The sequence below is a fragment of the Malaclemys terrapin genome, chromosome 1 (assembly GCF_027887155.1).
Source record: "Malaclemys terrapin pileata isolate rMalTer1 chromosome 1, rMalTer1.hap1, whole genome shotgun sequence".
NCBI lineage: Eukaryota > Metazoa > Chordata > Testudines > Emydidae > Malaclemys > Malaclemys terrapin.
The window spans coordinates 80,230,728-80,256,407 of record NC_071505.1 but is presented as its reverse complement, the minus strand read 5'-3'; the positions used below and the strand labels follow the sequence as shown (position 1 = coordinate 80,256,407).

The 25,680-nt window shown below is 39.8% G+C and overlaps 1 protein-coding gene across 1 annotated transcript in view; it reads left to right on the top strand.

Moving 5' to 3' along the window:
- DCN (decorin) overlaps positions 1-24,862 on the top strand; it is a 50,687-nt gene extending 25,825 nt beyond the window's left edge. The window contains exons 4-8 of the mRNA XM_054027914.1: positions 13,407-13,620; positions 13,856-13,969; positions 15,240-15,333; positions 20,972-21,110; positions 23,297-24,862. Of these exons, the coding sequence (XP_053883889.1) occupies positions 13,407-13,620; positions 13,856-13,969; positions 15,240-15,333; positions 20,972-21,110; positions 23,297-23,491 (756 nt within the window). The 3' untranslated portion in view covers positions 23,492-24,862. The remainder of the gene's footprint in view (positions 1-13,406; positions 13,621-13,855; positions 13,970-15,239; positions 15,334-20,971; positions 21,111-23,296) is intronic.
- The last annotated feature ends 818 nt before the right edge of the window (positions 24,863-25,680 follow it).

Sequence of the window (25,680 nt, the reverse complement as noted above, 5' to 3'; positions counted from 1 at the left end):
TGCCTGATCACGTCACTGCCCCTCTTTGAATAACTGAACTGGCTCCCCCTTCTTCACATCAAATTTGAGTTTCTTGTCATCAGCTTCAAGGCCCTTTGTAACTCTTTCTCCACCTGTTTAGCCAACATAGTTTCATTTCAAGTTGTTCTGCTTTGCTAACAATGCCAGCCATGATGCCCTATTTGTCCATTTCCCCACCTATGCTCCATTTGTCCACACCACCATCTATGGGACTGCTTATATTCCTCACAGAACATGTGCTTATGTGCTTTGCTGGATCAAGGCCTTACTGAAGCGCTCTACAAGACCCCCTCCATCTTCTCATTCAAGTTCTTTCTTACTATTTCTTTATTACACTTCTGCCATGATGCCTACATAAAATAAACCAACAGAGATATCCATTTAATAAAGAGAAAAAAATCACTAGATAAAATCTTGGCCCCATTGACATCAATACGGTCAGGATTTTACCCACCATCTTTGTTAAACATTATGCTGTGCATTAATCCCCAGTGAATAACTCTGTCATCTTATTTCAGAGGGGTACCTGTGTTAGTCTGTATCAGCAAAAACAACGAGGAGTATCAACAGAGGGAAAATTACTTTTTGTAGTGACCCAACCATTCCCAGTCTTTATTCAGGCCTAATTTGATGGTGTCAAATTTGTAAATTAATTCTAGCTCTGCAGTTCTGGGTCACTACAAAAAGTAATTTTCCCTCTGTTGATACTCACACCTTCTTATCAACTGTTGGGAATGGGCCACATCCACCCTGATTGAATTGGCCTCGTTAGCACTACAAAAAATAATTTTCCCTCACACATTCTTGTCAACTGTTGGGAATGGGCCACATCCACCCTGATTGAATTGGCCTTGTTAGCACTGACCCCTCACTTGGTAAGGCAACTCCTATCTTTTCATGTGCTATATATTTATACCTGCCTACTGTATTTTTCACTCCATGCATCTGATGAAGTGGGTTATAGCCCATGAAAGCTTATGCCCAAATAAATTTGTTAGTCTCTAAGGTGACACAAGGACTCCTCATTGTTTCTGTCATCTTATTGATGTCCCATGTTTTCTTGTAAAACCACCTTTATTTTCTTGTTTCCCCCTTGTTCCCACATGTCTAATTTAATTTGTAAACTCTTCAAGGAAAGATTATGTCTTCCCTTTAATTCTGAGAGCCCCCAAAACACATTTGGGCACCAAAAGAAAAAAAAACATAAAACTAATACTAAAAATTACCTTAAATTGAGTTATTTTTATGTTCATAATTAGCTATTAATATAAAAGAGGGAGAACTTTGTTATCCTTCCTGAAAAAAACCAAATTAGTTGTATAATGTGCCAGCTTGAGTAGTCAGCATCGTTACGCCCAGTAAGCATTGCTCCTCACCTTTGCTGGGCCGTTTAGATTTTCTAGTTATAGATTTTCACCTGCTACAATTAAATATTTCTAAGGGTCTTATTAAAAAAACCATCTACCTGTCGAAGTGTATCTCAGAGATTATGGTGATGACATACCTCTGTACAGCTTGTGGATCATCAATAAGTTATATAGCACAGATATTTCTCTAACTGTGATGCCTGGGAAATACTGATATTTTAGCAACAGGGGGTCCTGTGGCACCTTTGAGACTAACAGAAGCATTGGGAGCATAAGCTTTCGTGGGTAAGAACCTCACTTCTTGCATCTGAAGAAGTGAGGTTCTTACCCATGAAAGCTTATGCTCCCAATACTTCTGTTAGTCTTAAAGGTGCCACAGGATCCTCTGTTGCTTTTTACAGATTCAGACTAACACGGCTACCCCTCTGATACTGATATTTGACTGGCTCATGCCTTACACTTTATAGTGTGGTTTTCAAATGGTGTTGGTACACTGCATTTACTATATAGTAAGGACTCATATACACTACAGTCACAAGCTACATTGTTCCAAGGCCTAAGCAAAGCCACAGTCCCATGCAGACTACTGCATGAGGCAACCATCTCTATTTAGAATGCAAGCTGTTTGGGGCAGGGCTGTCTCCTGTTCTGATTGTACAGTGCCTAAAACAATGGGGCACTGTTCTTGGTTGGCTGCTCCAGAGTTGCCAACTCTTGCAATTTTATCACAAGTCTAGGCATATTTGTTACTTTTCTTAAAGCCTCAGCTTCTGGAGAGATGGCATTAAGTGAGGATCTCAGCATTCATTCAAAAAAAGGTTGTGAAGAAAAGTTTGAAAATGTGACCCGAGTGTGACCTAAAGACTTAAAAGACAGAAGTTAGATAAATACAACTCCAATATTATTAATTTTTAAAAAAACCTCATGATGTTGAAGCCATATCTCATGATTTTTTTGGTGCCTGAATCATGAGTTTTGTGTGCTTGGAGTTGGCAATATTGCATCTAGGCACCATCATAATGCAATACACCTCTACCTCGATATAATGCAACCCGATATAACGCGAATTCGGATATAACGTGGTAAAGCAGTGCTCTGGGGGGGCGGGGCTGCGCACTCCGGTGTATCAAAGCAAGTTTGATATAACGCGGTTTCACCTATAATGCAATAAGATTTTTTGGCTCCCGAGGACAGTGTTATATCGAGGTAGAGGCGTAATCTAATAAATTGCTTAGCAAATTAAAGAACTTTCATCAATTAAAAAAACTGCTTTTACTTGTAAGTCCCCTAAGAATGTGTTAGAGATTTAACATCAGATAAGGATACCATCATCGGCTGGCAAAAACAGCTATGAATAATATTATATTATCATTTATTATGGCTAATTATAATTTGAAGAACTTTTTACAATTCACTCCTAATTTTAGTGAATAACAAAGAGAGTCTCTGAGGTGGTAGTTTCTACATTGTTGTCGCATCATATGTGTGTAGTTTGCTAGTCCATATTTTGAAATCTTAACCACTGCCTTCTTGCTCTGGAGCTGCAAACTCTTAAGATAAAACTCCTAGCCCTGTTGACATCAATGGCAAAACTCCTATTGACTTCTATGGGGCCAACATTTCATCCTGCATCTATCCCATTCAGATAGTGATTTTTGCTCAATGCGCTGACCTAAGCTATATTTAAAAATGAGAATAATGCTCTTTTTGTTCTGTTTTTGTACCACACCTAGAACGACGATAATGCCAATAAATAAATAAATAATAAAATAATAATAATAAATCTTTCCACAACATTGCTAATAGATAGGATAGCTGAGTCATTCTCTTTGTTTTATTTCTGTGCTTTGTCAGAACCAATTAACTTTGCTATAAAAGTTGGAGGGACTGATTTTCATTTACACATAAGCCCCTTTACACACTTTGCATGGTGCCAAGTATCAGAGGGGTAGTCGTTTTAGTCTGTATCCACAAAAAGAACGAGGAGTCCGGTGGCACCTTAAAGACTAACAGATTTATTTGGACATAAGCTTCCATGGGTAAAACCCCCCACTTCTTCAGATGCATCTGAAGCTTATGCCCAAATAAATCTTAATCTTTCAGGTGCCACTGGACCCCTCATTGTTGTTACACCACTGTGGCAGTGTCCAGGGACCCTAAAGTGAGCAGAAATGTAATTTACACTATCACCCATAAAACAAAGAAAATGGAAGTTTAAAATAAAAAACTTTATGGGATTGCTTGTTCTCTCAGTGGTTGAGGTGAGAATCCAGCAAAACTCTAATGAAGTCATGGGAGATGCTAGAGGTTTACATGTCAGTTCAATTGAAAGCATATGCTCCATTTTTACTCATTTTAGGTTTGCTTTCTTTTTCTTGTTTCAGTGGAAAGAGTCATTATGAATGATTCATTTAGCTGTGACTACATTTAGAGAAACATCATACAGATATTGAAAATATTGTGTTTTTTTGATCCACTATCGGACATTGCAACTCACAACATCCATATTAGCATTGATAATAGCATTGCTTCCTATTGAAGTCTGCTATTGGACAAGAAATCAATCTGTTTCTAGCTGAGCATTAGAAAGAAGAAACAATGAGAGGCTTTACATATTATAATTATAGCTGGATTGTCACCATCCAGCCTCCATTTTGTTTACATGTAAAATTTGCAAATAACACAGACTCAGTAACTGTTGACCTTATTATCCTATTTGCACCTGAAAATCCCCGTACATAAAGTGAAGGCACGATAAGAATTTGGCCCTAAGGAAATAATGCACTCAAAAAGGTGCCTGTTTATTATCAACTCCTGAAGTAATGTTACCCCCTTTCCTAGTTAGTAATCTGTGCCTGCGGTGAAAGACAACATTATCTCCTGCACATACCATGGGCCACTAAAAGGGAAAAGGGACTTATATAAGGAAGATGGTGATGGAAGCACACTTTGTGACTTATACAGAGAACTGTTATTAATTGTCAGCCACAGTTAAATGGGCTTTGAGGAAAGATAATTCTATCTTGGAAGTGTCTATGATACCAAGCTTTAGTTGTTCCTCTTTATTTTCTCTTCTCCCCCTGACTCCTTTCTGCACTATTGATGATCTGTGCTTAGGTATCCCAATGTCCATGCCAATCCACTGCTCAAACTGGGCATTATGGAAAAGTAATTGTATGCGCCAACTTTTTTTCTAATTTGTGTGTGTATGTTTAAGATTTATCTTTCTTTCAGACCAGCAATAGAAAGTGAGTCTCACACAGATCTCACATAACCATCAATACCTCAACCTTGTTTAAGTATTGCACTAATCTGTTACCTTTCTTTTTTCTTCCAAGTGGCTCCATGCTAGGCTAGAGTAAACCAGAGTCAGACATTTTCAGCACCTTGTCATGAAATCTGAAGTGTACCCATCTTCCTTCTAGCATTTTTGATTCTGCACAAAACAGCAGAGTGCATTTGTGATTGTTTTTGAACTAAATGGATATAATCCCCCATTGTGAGGTTGATTCTTTTTCAGGCTAGTTGACCCACGTGGTGTGTGTTTGGACATCATCTCCCTCCCCATTCGCGCTGCCTGCAGATGTTTTCCCTCGGCTTTTCTCCTTCAGTTCATGTTTTCACTGGCCCCTAAACTCTCACTAGGTTGTTGGGTTTTTTTTTAACTTTGTTACAAGTAAACCATATGTCAGGACTGAGATCCCCACTTTGAACTTTAGGGTACAAATGTAGGGGCCTGCATAAAAACTTCTAAGCTTAATTACCAGCTTAGCTCTGGTTTGGCTGCCACCATTTTCAATGGATTCCCTCCCTGGGAAACCTTGAAAAACCTTTACCAAATCCCTGGTGAAAACAAATCCAACCCCTTGGATTTAAAACAAGGGGAAATTAACCATTCCCCTCCTTCCTCCCACCAACTCCTGGTGAATCAAGATCCAAAACCCCTTTGGATCTAAAACAAGGAAAAAATCAATCAGGTTCTTAAAAAGAAGGTTTTTAATTAAAGAAAAAGGTAAAAATCATCTCTGTAAAATCAGTATGGAAATCAACCTTACAGGGTAATCAAACTTAAAGAGCTCAGAGGACTCCCCTCTAGTCTCAGGTTTAAAGTACAGCAAACAAAGAGAAACACTCTAGTAAAAGGTACATTTACAAGTTGAGAAAAACAAAGGAAAACTAACACGCCTTGCCTGGCTATTTACTTACAAGTTTGAAATAGGAGAGGCTTGTTTAGAAAGATGTGGAGAACCTGGATTGATGTCTGGTCCCTCTCAGTCCCCGAGAACGAACACACTCCCAAACAAAGAACACAAACAAAAACCTTCCCCCCCCAAGATTTGAAAGTATCTTGTCCCCTTATTGGTCCTTTAGGTCAGATGCCAGCCAGGTTACCTGAGCTTCTTAACCCTTTACAGGGAAAAGGATTTTGGAGTCTCTGGCCAGGAGGGATTTATAGTACTGTACACAGGACAGCTATTACCCTTCCCTTTATAGTTATGACACGCCCCCCAAATCACAGATAGTGTTGGATGTTTGGTTCCAGAGTTAATAAGACACATGTACCTTTAGACATACTACTGATTATATAAAAACTAACAATATGTTTTATCTCCCTTTGTATAGCAGTTTTGGCATGAGGTGACTCCCGGTAGGGTGGGGTTCTAATAGGGTGAGCATTACCTGTGTCAATGGAGTGGTATGCCCGTTCGGTCCATCCTGGAGTGGCTGAGAAAATTGGTGCAAAGCTTGTGCACAGCTCCTTGATCTGCTGTCGCTGCAGACGTCCAAGGGTCATGGAGAGGTTCACCTCTTCCACGCCACCATCCTTTTTTCCTTCGTAGTAGACACCTTCAGGCCACTCCGCGTCATCTGTTTTCTGGGCTGTAAACTGGCAAACGTTTAATTCTCTGGAATAAAAGGGCTTAAGAGAATTAACATGGTATACTTTAGGCTTTATGTTGGAGGCGGGGGAGGCTATGAGATAGTTAACAGCTTCTAGGCGCTCCTGGACCGTGAATGGTCCTTCCCACGACGCTTCCATTTTATGGGCCTGGATTGCCTTTAAGACCATGACTTGGTCTCCTACTTTGAAGGACCGTTCTCTGGAATGTTTATCATACCAGGCCTTTTGCTCTTCCTGAGCATTCTTTAGGTTTTTTTAGCAAGGGCCAAAGAATGTCGGAGGGTGTTTTGTAGGTTGCTTACAAAGTCTAGAATGTTTGTTCCTGGAGAAGGCGTAAACCCCTCCCATTGTTGCTTCACCAACTGTAATGGCCCCTTAACCTTACGGCCATACACAAGTTCAAATGGTGAAAACCCTAAACTGGGATGTGGTACAGCCCTGTAGGCAAAAAGCAACTGCTGCAACACTAGGTCCCAATCATTGGAGTGTTTATTTACAAATTTACGTATTATGGCCCCCAAAGTTCCATTAAACCTCTCCACCAGGCCATTGGTTTCATGGTGGTAAGGGGTGGCAACCAAGTGATTCACCCCATGAGCTTCCCACAGGTTTTCCATGGTTCCTGCCAGGAAGTTAGTTCCCGAACCTGTAAGGATGTCGGAGGGCCAACCTACCCTGGCAAAAATGTTTGTTAATGCCTGGCACACACCTTTAGCCCTGGTGTTGCTTAAGGGTACTGCTTCCGGCCATCGGGTAGCAAAATCCATGAAAGTCAGTACGTACTGCTTTCCTCTGGGTGTCTTCTTTGGGAAAGGACCCAGAATATCCACAGCTACGCGCTGAAATGGGACCTCAATTATGGGTAGTGGCTGGAGAGGGGCTTTAACCTGGTCTTGGGGTTTTCCCACTCGTTGGCACACCTCACAAGACCGGACATAATTAGCAACGTCCTTGCCCATTCCCTCCCAGTGGAAGGACTTCCCCAACCGGTCTTTGGTTCTGTTCACCCCAGAATGGCCACTGGGATGATCATGGGCTAAGCTCAAGAGCTTTACCCGATACTTAGTGGGAACTACCAACTGCCTTTGAGGATGCCAGTCTTCCTGGTGCCCACCAGAAAGAGTCTCCTTGTATAAAAGTCCTTGTTCTACAACAAACCGGGATCGGTTAGAAGAGCTGAGAGGCGGTGGGGTGCTCCGCGCCGCCGCCCAAGCTTTCTGAAGGCTGTCATCTGCTTCCTGCTCGGCCTGGAACTGTTCCCTTGATGCTGGAGACATCAGTTCCTCCTTGGACTGTGGACTGGGGCTTGGTCCCTCTGGAAGCGATGCAGGTGCTGGGGCTGTTTCCATTGACTGTGAACCGCTGTCCGCTGGTGCACTATGTGGTATCTCAGGCTCTGGCTGAGCCTCTTGGGTAGGGTTATCTGCTGCTTCTGCCAGTTCAGGCTCGCTGGTGCCCTCTGGCGTTGGAGTTGTAGACGGGTTTGCAAGCACTGGACTCCGTGCTGGCAATGGTTCTGGTGCTGGTTGCGTTGCCAGTTCCGGTTCTGGGACTGGCTTTGGCTGGGTCTCTGGGATTGGATCCACTACGGCTGTTGCAGTCATTGGCAGGGGATCCAGTTCCACCACCTTTGTCTGGGTCTCCGGTAACACAGACGGGGCCCTGGTGGACAGCTCAGGAACAGGGATGGGGGTGAAAACTTGCTTAGCCTTTGCTAGTTCCAGTTCATGTTTCCTTTCTTTTTCTTTCTCCTCCATCTCTTTTTTTTTCAGCTCCATCTCTTTTTTGTGGGCCCTCTCTTTGGCTTTTTTCAGCTCCATCTCTCTTTCATGGGCCTCCTTTTTGGCTTTTTCTTCTCTTGCTCTCTGCTCTGTCTTGAGTTTTGTTAATTGAAGCAGTCTTTGATGTTTTCTTTCATTTTCTTCTGCTTCTAGTTTGGCCAGTTCTATTTTTTTAGCTACTTCTTTGATAGTTATTTTCCTGTTTTCTTGTGCTGGGTCACCCCCTTTTCAGTTGACTGAAACTGGGAAGCTCTCAGCTCTGGCTGCTGCTGAGTTAACAGAAACTTTCTAACTAGCTACTCCCGAGGATGTAAAAAGAAAAAAAAAACAATTCAGCTTGTAAAGTCCTTTTACCAGTCAAGTTTGCTAATTGAACCCTTCTCTTAACAAAGGACCTGTTAAAAAAACTTAACACCTCTGCCTTCAGGCAAGGAGAGATAAGATATGCATCTATCTACTTCCAGCTCGGCTTTCCAAGCAGCTAGAAGGAAAAAAAATCTCACTGGCTTTTGGGTTTAAAATGATCCCATCGCTATCCACCATGTCAAGACTGAGATCCCCACTTTGAACTTTAGGGTACAAATGTAGGGGCCTGCATAAAAACTTCTAAGCTTAATTACCAGCTTAGCTCTGGTTCGGCTGCCACCATTTTCAATGGATTCCCTCCCTGGGAAACCTTGAAAAACCTTCACCAAATCCCTGGTGAAAACAAATCCAACCCCTTGGATTTAAAACAAGGGGAAATTAACCATTCCCCTCCTTCCTCCCACCAACTCCTGGTGAATCAAGATCCAAAACCCCTTTGGATCTAAAACAAGGAAAAAATCAATCAGGTTCTTAAAAAGAAGGTTTTTAATTAAAGAAAAAGGTAAAAATCATCTCTGTAAAATCAGTATGGAAATCAACCTTACAGGGTAATCAAACTTAAAGAGCTCAGAGGACTCCCCTCTAGTCTCAGGTTTAAAGTACAGCAAACAAAGAGAAACACTCTAGTAAAAGGTACATTTACAAGTTAAAAAAAACAAAGGAAAACTAACACGCCTTGCCTGGCTATTTACTTACAAGTTTAAAATAGGAGAGGCTTGTTTAGAAAGATGTGGAGAACCTGGATTAATGTCTGGTCCCTCTCAGTCCCCGAGAACGAACACACTCCCAAACAAAGAACACAAACAAAAACCTTCCCCCCCCAAAATTTGAAAGTATCTTGTCCCCTTATTGGTCCTTTAGGTCAGATGCCAGCCAGGTTACCTGAGCTTCTTAACCCTTTACAGGGAAAAGGATTTTGGAGTCTCTGGCCAGAAGGGATTTATAGTACTGTACACAGGACAGCTATTACCCTTCCCTTTATAGTTATGACACCATATGAGACACATTCAGAGAAAAGTCAACATTATCACTCCAAGGCTAATTAGTTCTTTTTCTCTGAGTACCATATATAATAGAGTTATTGTGACATGGAGAAGAACACATGGTTATGACATTGCTAGGTGCTGTACAGGTATCTTAATCTTAGAAATTGTTGTTGCTCTGAGGCACGCCAAAGCTTCTGTTGCAGATTCTGTGCTGCATGATATAGTGAAAAATAACTATATCAAAAAAATAACATAAAAATATGTTAAATGCCAAAGGCAGGGATCTTCAATTGGGGTGCTCACCCGGCTGTCAGGGGGTGATAACCACCCTACCTTTCCCTTCCCTTATTGTTAAATGGGGGGTACTATCTAGTCTTTAAATCATGATTTGATGACTCCAGTAACTCAGCCAGGGGTTATGGGTCTATTACAGGAGTAGGTGGTTAAGGTTCTGTGACCTGCAATGTGAAGGAGACCAGTCTACCTAATATTAATGGTCCCTTCTGGCCTTAAAGTCTATGAGTCTATGAGATGAGGGGCAAAGTCATGGTAGAGAAAAGGTTAAGAACTACTGGCATATGGAATATAACTTTCACAACACCCATCTTCTTTCCCACAACGTAAATCTTTGTAAAAAGTGCCTTTTTATAACCAGCCTGATTTGAAAACTGAGCAGATTTTGTGAAAGTTTGCAGAAATTTCCCAAATAGAACATTGTCATACTCAGCACATAATTTTCGTAAGTAGAACACAGTTCGGCCGAAGCAATTTTGACTAGAGCCATTACTAAAAGTTCTGCTCCTAGGGGCTCTACAGATTCTACTAATATCAACTAGATAGTTAAGATCTGGGATAAAGAGAGTTACTGTGCCTGTTTAATTCTGGCCAAAACTACTTCCAAGACACTAACAAGGAATTTTAAAGAAGCTGATAAGGATATAATTTAAGTAAAGGGCAGCAAACTTAAAACAGATTAAAAGAAATATTTGAATGAATTTTTTAGTTAATACATGTTACTCACTAATGTAAGGTAGGACTTCGGATAAACTTTTAAAAAAGCACCTAGGGGTACATCTCCACCGTACCCTTCTTGCAGCGACAGGTAGCATACATCAGTGGTCTCCACACTTTTTTGATCGTGCACCCCTATCAGTAAAACATTTTTGAGCACTCATGCAGGGCTGGCTCTACTATTTTTGCTGCCCCAAGCAAAAATAATAATAAAAAAAGCTGCTCGGACTCCCGCCCTAACTCCCAAAGCAAAAAAAAAAAAAAAGCCCCCTGAACTGCCGAAGCGGAGCTGCTCCGGTGGCACTCCTCCTGCAGCGCACCCCAAAAGATCCTCTTGCGCACCCCCTGGGGCGCGCGCACCCCACTTTGGAGACCACTGGTGTACATCCCTGCATAGCCCCCCTTGCATGGGTTTAAACAGCAATGTTGACTGTGAGGCACAGCTTCAATAAGTACCATAAAGACATGCCTGACGGGGTTGGGTATATACTTGAGTACATGCCCTACGTGGCTCTCTACTTGCCCAAGCTCTGCCTCCTTGTCCACACTATTTTTAGCAGTGTAGTCTCCTGCTGCCTCCTCATTGCTGGAGCCTTTCCCCTCCTCAGGAAAAGATTCCCCCAATAGGGAAAGGCTCTGCCAGAGGGGAGGCAGCTGGGAAGAATTCCAACAGCTCCCCACAGCTGGCGCCTTTCCCCACCACAGGGAAATGCTCTGGCAGTAGGATGTCAGCTGGGAAAAGATTCATCAGTGGGGAGCTGCCGAAGCCATTCCGCCCTGCCTCCCCGCTGCTGGAGTCTTTCACTGGCATGTACTACACATCACAGCATGTACTCGGCCTGCTCGTCACTGCAGTATGTAGCCACACGTACCAGTGGGTGTGTAGTGTAAATGTAGTCTTGGTGTGCCTTAGGAGCCTAATTTCCACTGAATGTCAATGGGAGTTAGGTGCCTACGACACTTAGGTGCTTATACAAATATCACCATTGGTAAAAATCAACAAAAAATGTACATTACTCGCAATAACCCTTGTAGTTACTCTGGTTACATTAAAAATGATAAAGGGCATTAAATCCTCATGATTCAAGGCATAATATTCACCACTAGCTGATGTCAAGAAGTGTTGTTCCCCTGGTGCTAATATTGTGTGGCTAGCTGCATTATGCTGGGGATGGGGTTTACAGCGTCCTTCAAAAATTGTGACACAGGTTATTTTCAGAGAAAGGTCTTTGCATTAGACAGAACATTGGCCTGTTCTACTTGCAGTTCTTATGACTTATCAGTGTCAAGAGAGTAAGTAAGAATTATGACCCTATCTTCGATATGACCATTAAAATTATTTTGGGCAACAATTATTGCCAGTGAACTAGTCTGTTGAACTATGAGTGACCTCCTCCCAACAATCTGGATGCTGTTGGCTAGTACACAAAATTAAAAGCAGATATATACAGCTATGTGTGTACTCTGTGGAGCCATTTGTAAAATATACTACTTGATTTACTTAGGGTGAATTTGAAAGGGGAATACATTAGGGAAAAATATACAGTGCCCACACACATATACACACTGTTCAAAACTATCATTCCACTTTTCTCCTCTCACCTTTCCATTTTCACTCAGAAGAGGTTGCGGCCACAGACACTTATATCCTTTCGGGCACTTATTTATTGCATAACTGATTGATGAAAGACTCAAACGTTCAGCTTTTCCCCATTAGATATACTGGTAACTGACAGAAGTTTAATTATGGGAGGATTAAGAATTGGTGAGAAATATACTGGAATGGGACCAAAATACGTGGGCTATCAAAACATGTGGAGTGAAGGCATCTGGGTTTTTTTTGCATTCCTACAAATAATATAGTGCAGTAAGTGAACAAGAATGCCCTAGAACTGTGCTCTGCTAATAAATATAAAAATAATGATACTTTACATGTACATAACACTTTCTATCCGGTACTCTCAAGGCATTGTACAACCATTAATTCACTTAGCTTCATAACACTATGTGAGGTGCATAAATAAATGGGTGAAAAGACGGAAGGAACCTCATGTGGATTCACTGTAACATATAACACTCCTTATCTTAGATTTATTACAGTCCTCACATTAATGATTGGCATAGGAACTTCTTGTCTATTTATTACATTATTGTTTGTTAAACAACAACAGTGTGATCAGTGCTGTGAGGGTTACAAATTAAGACATGATCCCTGAACTATTGGATTTACAAACCAAAATGCTGATCATGCAATTGTTACTAAAGTGAGCTGTCCTTACAGATGTGAGTAATCCCATTGACTTCAAGGGCCACGCTATGTGATTTGTGATTTAAGTCAGACAAAAAACTAACAAGTACAGACTGGAAGACCCAAAGGATAGTTATAAAGTCATATGTTATTAGTAGGCTAGATTGTGCCCTTTCCTTATGCAGTCATCACAGATTTTCTTCCTTGGAGAGACTGGGTAGAATGTGGGGAGAATTGGCTGGCTGCATGGTGGTAGAGGCAAAATACTGCAACCCAAAATAGGTATTGCAAATTACTCCCCTCTCCTATTCCCATCCCCATCACATCCAGGGAGCCCTAAGTGACACAATTTGGCCTATTGTTGTTATTACTACAGAGACTGAGATGGTGATGCAGTTATGTTTATGTGAGTTGCCTCTTCTCACTGGTGTCAAATGAAAGGATTATGTTTTGTCCTTGGAGGTAGACATGATTCTTATGGACACCAATGGGAGCTGCACATGCACCTTAGAGCAGGATTTGACCATAAGTAGTTGTGTAGGTATTTTTGTAGTTATTTGTCTTGTGCTAATATGTGTTATTCTGATTTTTTGAAATTTTGCACTGCATTTCAACACAGCGAATCAGTGGGTTTTTTTTTAATTCTTCAATCTTAATGCAACTTCACCCTAAATTTATGCCCACAATGGAGGTAACAAAATCTCCTGCTTTATTATTTTACAGGCATTGATCCTTGTGAACAACAAGATAAGCAAGATCAGCCCTACAGCTTTTGCTCCACTGAAGAAACTGGAGAGACTTTACCTTTCCAAGAATAACCTGAAGGAACTTCCAGAAAATATGCCTAAAAGCCTTCAGGAGCTCCGTGCCCATGAGAATGAGATCACCAAGCTGAGGAAAGCTGTCTTTAATGGACTGAATAGTATGATTGTCATAGGTATGCATCATAAGAGATTTTTGCTAAAGTAACTTGATGGAGTATATATTTTCTAGATATTACTCTTAACCCACTGTACTTGAAATATCTTTCACATGGGTAAGCCAAGAAGAGTCTTGATAGTCTACAGCAATTGGCCAAATTATCCATGATTCACTGAAAGAAAAAATGCTCTTTTGTTTAATACTTATAAATGTAAACTACAGGACAGTTCACAAACATGTTTTGTTTGCAGAACTGGGCACCAACCCACTCAAGAGCTCAGGGGTTGAAAATGGAGCCTTTCAAGGAATGAAGAAGCTCTCCTATATCCGTATTTCAGATACCAACATTACTACTATCCCTAGAGGTAAGAACAGCTATGAGATTTTAGGAGATTCAGGCATGTGAAATACACTGATCAGTAAGACTTCAAGGTCATGGTCAAATTCCACCAGAAGACAATCAGAGCCTTTTAAGTTAAATCTGGGCACTTCCAAATCTCGACTGGGCTAGTACAAGGGTTGTGCAATTTGATATTCCATTAATAGAGCTCTGCATGAGATTCAGTTACAAAGGTAAACCAGTTTATTTTGGCTTTCTTCCAGCTGAGAGAGAATGTGGGAGAAATGTTTGTGGGCCTGATTCTGATTGAAATTACACTGGTGTAAATCAGGAGTAACCCCATTGAACTCAGTGGCATTAGATTGGTGTAAAACCACTGTAAATGAGATGAGAATCAGGCCCCGTGATTGTGAGTGAGTGTGATCTTCAGGGTCAAAGAAACATTCATCTGCAAAATGGAAAAGTTTACAATTTTTTGAATAATTCATTGTATATTATAGTAAAAGATCTCTAATGTAACCTATGCAAAAAGGATTAAAAAATATACAAAATGGCTCCAAACTGCAGGAAATGATGGTAGCTATATTAACGTTTTGCCCAGTAAACTGTTGCAAAAATGCACACAATTTCAGAAAGTTAATACCAGAAGTTTTTAATTTAGTATTATTCTCCCCCTCGCTTTCTGTTATGGCTGTTCTTGTGTACATACTGCCTCAGATAGTCAAAATATTGTGTCATGGGTGTTTTTCTGTAATAAATGGGATTTGCAGACTAAAATTCATATTTAAATATGCTCTATATAAAAGTAAAAAGAAAAACAATATTTTTCATTTTTAAATTAATTCTTTTGCCCCTGTTGTTAACTCTCAAAGACATCTGGGTCCAAATTTAACACCTGCATGTGTAAATGTGTGCAGGCTGAAATTCACCTCTGTGCAGAGTCCCCTTTTGCTGTTTTGAAGATTTATGTGGGATTTAGTTGGTGAATGCTGGTCCCCAGCACAGGGTTAGCAGTTCACTTTGAGTGAAATGTATTTGAAAATCCTGTTTTCAAGTTCTTGTCATTGAAAAGTATTTGTTTTAAACATTAAAGAAAAACTTTCACAAAGTGCAAGTTGCAAGATTCCTGATTCTTCTCTGATGTATCCATGCTCCAAAATTACTGGGCCTCAGTTATGCTAAGGCCCTTTCACACCACTCTAGCAATATAAAAGACACATAATAGAATTGAGAATCAGGCCCATTTTTATGTTCGAGTTATACTGAAAACTTTTTTGGGACACCTTCTATTTCAGGCCTTCCTCCATCCCTTACGGAGCTTCATCTTGACAGCAACAAGATCACCAAAATTGATTCTGAAAGTCTATCTGGACTCGCCAACTTGGCTAAGTAATAACGTTTTCACATAACTTACAAGTATTATGTAAAAACAATAGCTACAATGCACACAATAGGAAGAAATCACTCTGTAGTTAAGAAGGGTGATAATGTTTGAGCTTGAGATGTGCCATTTAGCAGAAAAGTTAGAGCTTGTCTACATGGTGTGGCAATGCCCATTAAGGGAGTGAGATTTCTAAAGCACACTAATGTGTTGTGTGTTAATTGGCCCATATGGACCCCGCTGGTGCGCACTCAAAGTTCGCTAGTACACTTTAACTTAGTGCTGTTTGAAAGAGTACTAAGTCAGAGCGCAATAGGGAACCATTAGTACGCACCAGCAAGGTCTACATGGGCCAATTAATGTGGAACATGTTAGTGAACTTTAGAAATTACACTGTCATAGTGTATATTACCCACCGTGTAGATGAGGCTTAATGAGAACACAGGTACTTTGCCACTGAGTAATTCAAACAACTTTTTTGAAATCTAAGGAATTTACCAGGCAAAAATATTGTTACCCTGGAATGAATGTTGAACAGACCTAGCAAAAACCTGTTTTGGAAAATGCTCTCAAATTTTGAGGATTAAAAAAAAGGAAAATTTGGAAATTTAGGAATGCCAGTGTTTGTGATATGCTGTGCAAAACTGTCCACTAAGGACTACTGCTACAATTCAGCAAAGCACTTACACCTGTACATCAATGTAGGATGAGAGAAATAGATAGGAACATAGGAATTACCGTACTGGATCAAATCCATTGTCTATCTAGGCCAGTATCCTGTCTTTGACAGTGGCCAGCAGCAGATGCTTCAGAGGAAGGTGTAAGAAGAACCTGACAGTAGGTAGATGTGGCAAAATACATGTCAGGACAATGACTCAGTGAACTGATTGAAAATATCATGTGCAATATTTTGAATAAGCGTTGTGCATATGATTCTCACCGCATTGTGTACTCATATACATCAGTACAGACTGCATGCAAAGTAGGTGTAAAATGCTGCACTTATGGTTTGGTAACACTTTACGCCAACTCTTCACTCACTTTACACTGTAAATGACTATACAAAGCCATGAGAGTCAAGCAGACTAGGGGGTTTGTGAGGTAAATCTTGCACTGCTCTGGGTCAACAGCACAATGCAAAAGAATCATACTCTGTGCAGGAAGGTGGGCTTTTTTTCTTTTGAATAATGGTATTTTGGGGTTCCTTTAGAGGCAGGAAAATGTAGGGTGATGTCTATTACTTCAGTCAAGGATGCTAATAAACCAGTAGAATTATCCATGGGTTACCTCTCATTAACCATCCCATCAGAGAGTAATATGGGCCCAGTAATGTGTTACTTATCAAACTGGGGCTTTGGAAGTTATAAGATTATGATACTTTATATTGCTTTATGAAGGCACATATTTAATTTATCAGGCCTTTTTTGTCATTGAGATAACTTATATGTCTATCATTCATCTGATTGACTGAATGCAGGCAGAGAAGAGAGACAGTTGGAAAATGTACTAGAAGCTAACAGGAGCTGAATTTGCCTCTCTATATACATTAATTTGGCTTGGAATTAAATGTACTGAAGTAAATATAACTGGTTCAAATGAAGTTTCTTCGATATTTTAAATGTGGATAGTCCCTTTATTCTTTCTTGGAATCAGTCTCTTGGAAAAGCTTTTGGGGGCTTGTAAAATCCAAACAGAACATTTCAGTAATGAAAATGTTCAGTCCTCTGCTGTACGTCTCATTTTGTCACCGTGTGTTATCACAGATACACCTTCACCCAGAGAGCCATACACAAAATTCTGATGCCTTATTGCAAGGCTCCTGAATTTTTTGTAAGCATGTGAGAAAAATAAAACTACTTATGAATTAAGGACCAGGAAGCAATACTTTTAACTGCAACCATTTAGTCTAAAGTTAGTGGTTTGTGTAACAACCTTCATAGAAATGATGGGAAAAAAAAACCTTCCAAAACCACCAAAACAAAAATCCTAATATTTTACTTTGTAGTATGGGTCCTGGCATTCCCCTTTCTTCCCCACCACTGTTGAGCTATCCAAATATTTCCAACCAAATCTGGTCCAGAAGAGGAACTACACATTCCAAATTCCTCATTCTGAAGAACTACCGTTTTACTTCCTTTTCACCTGTTCACTTCCGATGAGTATGATTATGGCTTTGGCCAATGAAAGAAGTGGTGAAGAGGCCACCTCTACTTCTTTAATCAGACTGCAGGAGCTCTTGTAGAGGGCAGAGGTCTTTAGAAAGACACTCAGTTTTTTTCTGGGGCTCTAGATTAAATCTATTGGCTTGGGAAGAGGGTTGTGCCAAGTTCATACTACACTATAGCATGCTGCAGGATTATCAAACCGTGAGGCTCAATCAACCTGGTTTTAAATTTAGATTAATCATGGATTAGATTAGTGGGGATGGGGCAGAGAGAAGAAGGCTGAAGAAAGAGGAGGGAAAGCTAGGGCCATTGGAACAGCATCCCCACGGGTGTGTTGAATAAAATACAAGAGCCAAAAAAACAACCAGAAAAATTGAGCTACTTTCATTTAAGTGCCTAAATAAAAATGTAGGTACTTTATTGTAGCCACCCAGTTAGGCTAGAATTTGACTTCGCTTCTGCTGGAACATGTCATGGTTAAACAATTTAATAGCTTCCTTAAGCTGCAGTTAACATTTCAGACACAGGCCAGTTCAGTGTATATTTGTGTTAGGACATTTTAGTATGGCAACTGTTCAGCATGATGACTCTTCCTAGTTCTACTGTTTACACTGTGGTGAATCCTTGACCACTAGCAGAACCACAGTTTTTTTTTAAAGTTTACTTTTAAGTCTCCTAAAACACAGTTCACACAAAGCTACAGCAAAAAAACCCCTCTAACTTGACAAATGATTCTGTAGATCGTATATAGTATGGAGTTCCACAGGAGAGTGCATGCATTAGGTACATGACTGTACTAAGGGCTATCTCCCATTAAAAGTCAATGAGAAGTCTCCCATTGCATACAGTGGAAGTTGTATCTGGGCCTAAATGCTAATTTTCAGATTTGTGGTGTTTGTGTAATCCATATGACAGCAACATGGGAAAGAGCTAGCAGAGGGGTTAGAGCAGGGATGGCCAACCTGTGGCTCCAGAGCCACTTGCGGCTCTTCAGAAGTTAATATGCAGCATCTTGTATAGGGACCAACTCCGGGGCTGAAGCTACAGGCGCCAACTTTGCAATGTGCTGGGGGGTGCTCACTGCTCAACCCCTTGGCTCTGCCACAGGCCCTGCCCCCACTCTACCCCTTCCTACCCCTTCCCCTGAGCCTGCAGTGCCCTCGCACCTCCCTCTCCCCCCCAAACTTCCTGCATGCCACGAAACAGCTGATCAGGAGGTGTGGGGAGGCGCTGATGGGCGGGGCTGCCAGTGGGCGGGAGGCGCTGGGAGCAGGGAGGGGTGTAGCTGATGGGTGGCTGCTGATGTATTACTGTGGCTCTTTGCCAATGTACATTGGTAAATTCTGGCTCCTTCTCAGGCTCAGGTTGGCCACCCCTGGGTTAGAGACTAAAGAAGCTGAACACATCCTTTTGGATTACAATATAAATGTTCATTTCTATTTTTATATATTGTTTCTTTCTTAGTCTTCACAAGTTATTCAGTGATGAGACTAATACAACTAAAACATCTGTAAAACATTTACAAATATAAAAAGCTATTATATTAAGAACCATTACCCAACTTCCTCCCCTTCTATCCCTACAGAAAAAAAAGAAAGAAGATGAAAACCATACTCTGTTCTAACACTAAAACTATTGTATGACACTTTTTCATCTTTGTCAGTATACAAAAATAAAAGCCAATTCTGCTGTTCCCATGGAATGCTCTTTATCTTAGACACGTCTGCTTAGAAACTTGTATTTGTATCCAAATTATGTTTTAGATATGTGTTCATTAAGATTTTATACAACATTTTGCCAAAATGACCATATTTTTGACACAACCCCAAACATCCTGTGTGATACACATTGCCAAAGTTTTCTAAACAATTCCAATACGTTATTTGCTCTTCAGGCCAAGCTAATTACATGAAATGAAATCCTGAAGGCTTTACTTAGTTTTTATGCACTGTAATTATTGGGAACTTTGTTTAAGTAAGAACTTAAGTGAAGTTCTTAGGATTTGACACATACCAAGTTTCTAGTAAAGGTAAGGGATCTTTTGACCTACATTAAGGTTGATTCTTGTAGAAGTAATGTTACTGTTATATCAGTTATTTAGGGCTTAATCCAAAGCCCACTGATGTCAGTAGGAAGCTTCAATAGGCCTTTGTCAGACCTTTAATAGTTTTGTAGAATTATACTAGTTTTGTTTGTAGTTTAAATATAGTGAGTTGTACTAGATGTTAGCATTACTCTTTCTTTGCATGTTTATTTTATTAAAGACACTCTGCACAAGGGGTTCTACTCTTGACTGGCATCAGTTCTGGGAAGTTCTTTATGGTTGTAAAGCCTAATCAGATGTGTTCAGTTGTGTTGTGTGGTTACATATTAGGTCCAGAATCTGGCTTCTGTACCTGGTATAAACTATACAGCATTACCATAGCAGATTGTTGTGAAACCATCATTCTCTAGTAGTTTTCATCTATAGTAAGTTCTACTGTTGTTAGAGGTTCTGATTTACATCTATAAAATTCTTGGGCTGTTTCTTGGAGTTGTATAGTTAAGAAGTCCCACAACAAATATATTTTCCTGAAAATTGAAAAGCAATGCTTTAGGTTAAAGGATAAAGCAGGCTCCTCCCTACTAGGTATATTATAAAAGATTATTTTACAGGATAGCATTCTTGCTGAAGAACAGACTATTTTAACTTGAATTACCAGATCCTTTAGAGAAGGAAACTCATGAATTTTAGTGATTTCAGACCTGAAGGGCAACAATATGCAAATACACATAGGACCAGATTTTCCAGTCTGGACACAAATTGTGCTAATAAATCCAGAATGTGCATACTATTAAAAGGAAGGATGGTTAACAGCCCTGGGCTGCAACTCAGGAGCTCTGGGTTCATTTCCTAGCTCTGACACAATTACTGGGTTTTGCTGGGCAGGTCATTAAATCTTTCTATGCCTTAGTTCCCCATCTGTAAAATGGACATAAATACATCCGTATCTCCCAGGGATGCTGTCAGGATAAACTGATGCATGTTTGTGAAATGCTCAGATACACTGTAATGGGGTCACGTAAATAGAAAGAGAAATTTATAGTCTGGAGCCTCAATATTCCACCTGTCATGAAAGAAGATCATAAGGTGAATTTTAGGAAATCAGTTTTGATAGCCTGGTACCTACTATAGATGTGAGTGTATACACAAATACATGCTGTAGCAATAGTAAGCAAGTAACTCAGCAATACAAGGTGAAGTGGAAACAAATTGAATTATGCAATGATAATTCTGGTAGCTCAAGTCATAGAATTTCCTGCTCATCCAAATGCATTGTGGCTTTGTGATTCTGTATCCCATTAGCAATCCATAAGGCCATCCTGCCCCATTATGTGATAAATGTGAAAAACCACATACTTTGTCAAGAACTGCAATGGCAACCACCTGTGAAAATGTGTTGTTTTGCTAATGTTTACTCAGTGTCATTTCCTCTTGCAGACTGGGTCTCAGTTTCAACAATATCAGTGCTGTTGATAATGGCTCTCTTGCCAGTGTACCTCACCTGAAAGAACTCCACTTGGATAACAATGAACTTGTCAAAGTACCTGGTGGGCTGGCTGACCACAAATACATCCAGGTAAAGTATATCTTATGGACTCAAATGTGCAATAATTGAAAGGGACTGAAAAACAGGTCCACTACTATTGATCTTTGAACAATACACAGTACTGGACGTCCTATCTTTTTCATTTGTGCCCCCAAACTGTGACTTGAGGCAAGCCTCATATCCACTGTTTGTTAGTAATTGACTACACCAGGGGTTCTCAAACTTCATTGCACAGTGACCCCCTTCTGACAACAAAAATTACCACACAATCCCAGGAATGGGGACTGAAGCCTGAACCCGACTGAGCCCGGCCGCCCTGGGTGCAGGGGCCAAAGCCTAAGCCTCACTGTCCCAGGTCCACAGGCCAAAACCAAATTCCAAGAGCTTCAGCCCCAGGCAGGGGGCCTGTAACCTGAGACCCACTGCACTGGACTGAAGCCCTTGGGCTTTAGCAGTGGGACTCGAGCTTCAGCCCTGGGCCCCAGCAAGTCTAAGACAGCCCTGGCGACCCCCACAGTTTTAGAACCACTGGACTACACCATTGAATGTATGTTGGTATGTAAAAGAAAGTGTAGCATATTAGAGGATTGACATATCAATTCTAATTTTGAGTATATGGACATGGAGGTACATAGTCCCCTTAGGGCGGAGGTCCACAGACCCATAAATGTGTGCAATGGAGATAATAAATTTGATGATAAATTTATCATGCACATTTCGCTGCTCTTTGCTCACTTATTTGGGATGACCTATATCATAGTTGCTTTACCACTCAGAAAATAACTCAATTCTTAAAATAATGCTAATAAAAATACAGATACCAAACTAACAACCTCAGGTATTTTGTTCCTCCATATCCAAGTGAGTTATCATTCTGAACCCCATCTATGTGTATCTTGTACAAGAGAAAAATATCATCAAGCTTGACTAAAGCATATAGCATCTGTCATAGGGTGACCAGATGTCCCGTTTTTAAAAGGACAGTCACGATTTTGGGGATTTTTTTCTTATATTGGCACCTATTACCGCCCACCCTGTCCCATTTTTTCACAATTGCTATCTGGTAACCCTCACCTGTCATAAATAATGGAATTATACATTGCAATCATTGGTGGAAAAATAGTGCCCAGGCTGTAGTCAGCCTTAAAATCTTTATAGTTGCTCTTGGCAAGGAGTTAAAATGATCACAATATTGATGATATTCCCTATATTGAAGCAAAAGACCAAATAGAAAACAGTCCATATTCACTTTAAAAAAAAAACACACTCTCTCTTTCCTTGTCTGTGCCTATCCACTTTTGTAACAAATATGTTGGCCAAAGGAATTATTATGATTGAAAAATGTCTACCATCAATAATGATTATATCACAGTGCTATAGTTTTGCTTTAGTTTTTAGGTTGTAGTCTCTTATTCAGCTAGATACTTAAGCACAAGCCTAACTTTAAGCACATGAGCTGTCCCAAATACTTGCTTGAAGTATGGCATGTGCTTAAGTATCTTTCTAATTGGGCCCTTAGATTAGAAGTGACACAGCTTTATTTGACCAAGTTATTAGCAAGGATCCTACAAATCCATTTGCCACGGAAAAATGTGGGAAAAGTGCGGAATTTGCATTTTTACAGAGAATCTTTAGTTTTTACATTTTGTGAAAAAATAAAAACATATATAGTAGAATCCCATTTATCCGAGCCTCCATTATGCAGCACTCTGTATTAACTGAAGAGGGGCTGTCAACCCTGGGCGGCAGGGATCAGGCTGTCAGCCCCGTGTGGCAGGGCTGAAGCTCTCCAGATTATCCAGATTTTTGATTACTTGATCTGGCCCCAGTCCCAATTAGTTCAGATAAAGGGGGTTCCACTGTATCAATAAAACATTGTGTTCAATAAAGATTGTATCTAGGGAAACTAAAGTTCAGCATTTCATTTTAAATGTGGAAAAAGGTGTCTTTTTATGTTTTTTTAATCAGAGATTATTTTTTTTAATCACAGAAAACTAGGATCCCTAGTTATTAGCCATGGCAAAATTCAGTTACATTTTTAGTAGCTCAGGAAAATGAGCATAAAGTATCAAATGAGAATGTATTTAGAGGAGCAGGTAGATTACTATGCTGTGATGTACTGTACAATGTTTACTGATGTTCTGAGATATCCAGATTAGTTACGCACTTCGCCAGATTAGTCTGATTTCTCACTTATACAATTGTATATATTTCAGGTAGTCTACCTTCATAACAATAAAATTGCTTCTGTTGGCCCCAGCGACTTTTGCCCTCCTGGATACAACACCAAAAAGGCTTCCTATTCAGGTGTGAGTCTTTTCAGCAACCCTGTACAATACTGGGAAATCCAGCCATCTACTTTCCGATGTGTCTATGAACGTTCGGCAATACAGCTTGGAAATTACAAATAGAGCCATAGAAATGGGGCTCAGTTGTATTTCAGCTACAAATACCTGTTGTCATAAGCCTGTTTAAAAATTGTTAACAATTGAAGCCAAATACTGGAAACTTCACTGAGTGGATATCACCCATTGATGTAAAATAAGTGATTCTGTATAAGTGTATAAGACAAAACACACCACCAAAAGAATTGCCAGCGGTACTCTATTTAGACTTATTTCAGCCTTCATTTTGCCAGAATGCTTTCTGTGGTATCTTTCAGTTAGTTGAACACTACAGGTTTTCACATTCCATTGTATATGAGATTCGGGGTACATATTTGTCAAATCTTTTGATATTAAAAACAAATGATAATGATTGAGGGTTGTTGGGTTTTTTTGGTTTTTTGTTTTTATAGCCACTCATGGAAATTGGTAGAGTAAAAAGGAGATGAGACTCTATTTTTTATTCTTGGGCACAGTTAGCCCCTTTAAACTTAAATCAAGCCCTGGAGGTTTAAAAATATCTGCTAAAACATGTGTAAAGCCTAATTCTGAATGTATCTATTTAGCAAAGGCAATATAAATTGTTGCTAATGTCATTATTTTGGTAAAAAAAAAAAAATAAAACAAACTCATATTGTATACATATTTCCTTTTCCAAGTGTTTACAAATCTACCTGAGCAATTCTAGTCAAGGTTAGCAAATAAGAGTTTTGTTGGCCTAAAAAAATAAATAATTTGCAGTACAAGACATTTGTCATATATTCCTGTTCTTCACTACTTTTGGATCATGATGACTACCATTATTTGGGGCGAATCCAGCACACCTTAATCACATGAGCAGTCTCATTGTCTTCACTGGGCCTACTTGTGAGAGTGAGGTAATTATGATTTAGCCTTATATATTAATCCACGTATAGATATAAAAACTAAAAATTTCAACATTCTTCACTGATTCTGTATTGTACACTAGTCGACTCTTTTCACTGTTTTCAGTTTTTAACTATTTTTTTTTAAAAGTCAAGTAGAGATATGCAGCCTGCCTGTCTGAAGAAATGAAGGTATTCATGGGACTTGGAATATCAGCTAATTCATACTTCTGGGAATGAGAATAAATCACTGGCCAGAACTGGGACATCATTCTTGGAAATCCCTTCTTCTTCTAAGAGTGATTTGAAAGCAATCCATGTATTTGGGTTCTCCAGTTGGTATGAGAGGGTAATAGGCGTGGCAAAGGAAGGCTGCACATTTCTACTTCCATTGTCTAAAAGTTCTTTTTATACTCATTCCAATTGTCATGTTAAAAGAACCTTCCGAGGCCACTTAATTCTCCAAGTCAATCTTTTCAATTTGTAAAACTTGTATGGCTTTTATATTAAAGAATGCTGTAATACAGGCAAACTCCCAATTCCTCGTCTTTATTATGTAGGTTATGTAATCAAAACAGACAAATTGTCAGAATTCTAATCCTGGATGGATCCACAAAAATAAAAACCTTCTATACTCAGTGACAGCTAAAATGAGCACAAATTGTCTCTTATTCCCCAAAGAAATTAGAAAGCAAAACAAAACAAAAACCACTTTCCTACACAGCAGTCTTCTACAAATTTCTTTTCATGAGAAACAAAATGTTCTTTTTTGTAGCTGTCACTACTGTAACTAGCAGAAATGATAAAGACCCGTAATATTCATAAGAGATGGGGACAGAATTTAATTGCATACTTATTTCATGTCTTTTCCATGCATTCAGTCAAATAACCTCCTTATTTAGTTCTGGGTATCTGGGAGTTTAAGATCAGAATCTTTACTTGGCAAGTGCAGAAAACTACAAAAATAGCATTTCAGCAAAAGATACAAGGATCGTGAACAGCCATAAAGACCACACAACTAATATGTACATTGTTTAAATAAATGGCCACAACTTTTGTTAATGTATTACGTAAACATCTAAATCTGTATATAACCAAAACTTCCCATTTCTCCCTACCTGGCAGGAGAACTAGTCCAATCCAGTACCTTTCTTTCATGCTGTGGTCATATGTCTCATATGGCTGAGATCCCGTTATGTACCACATCTGTGGGATTCAGTCCATACTTCACCTCTGCATTCAAGGAACTGGGTCCTTACAAGATGAATGTATGATCAATGTTAAAGCAAATGCTGTCCCCAAAGACTACATCCCTCGTATGATCCAACCACTGCTAATATAATGTGGCCT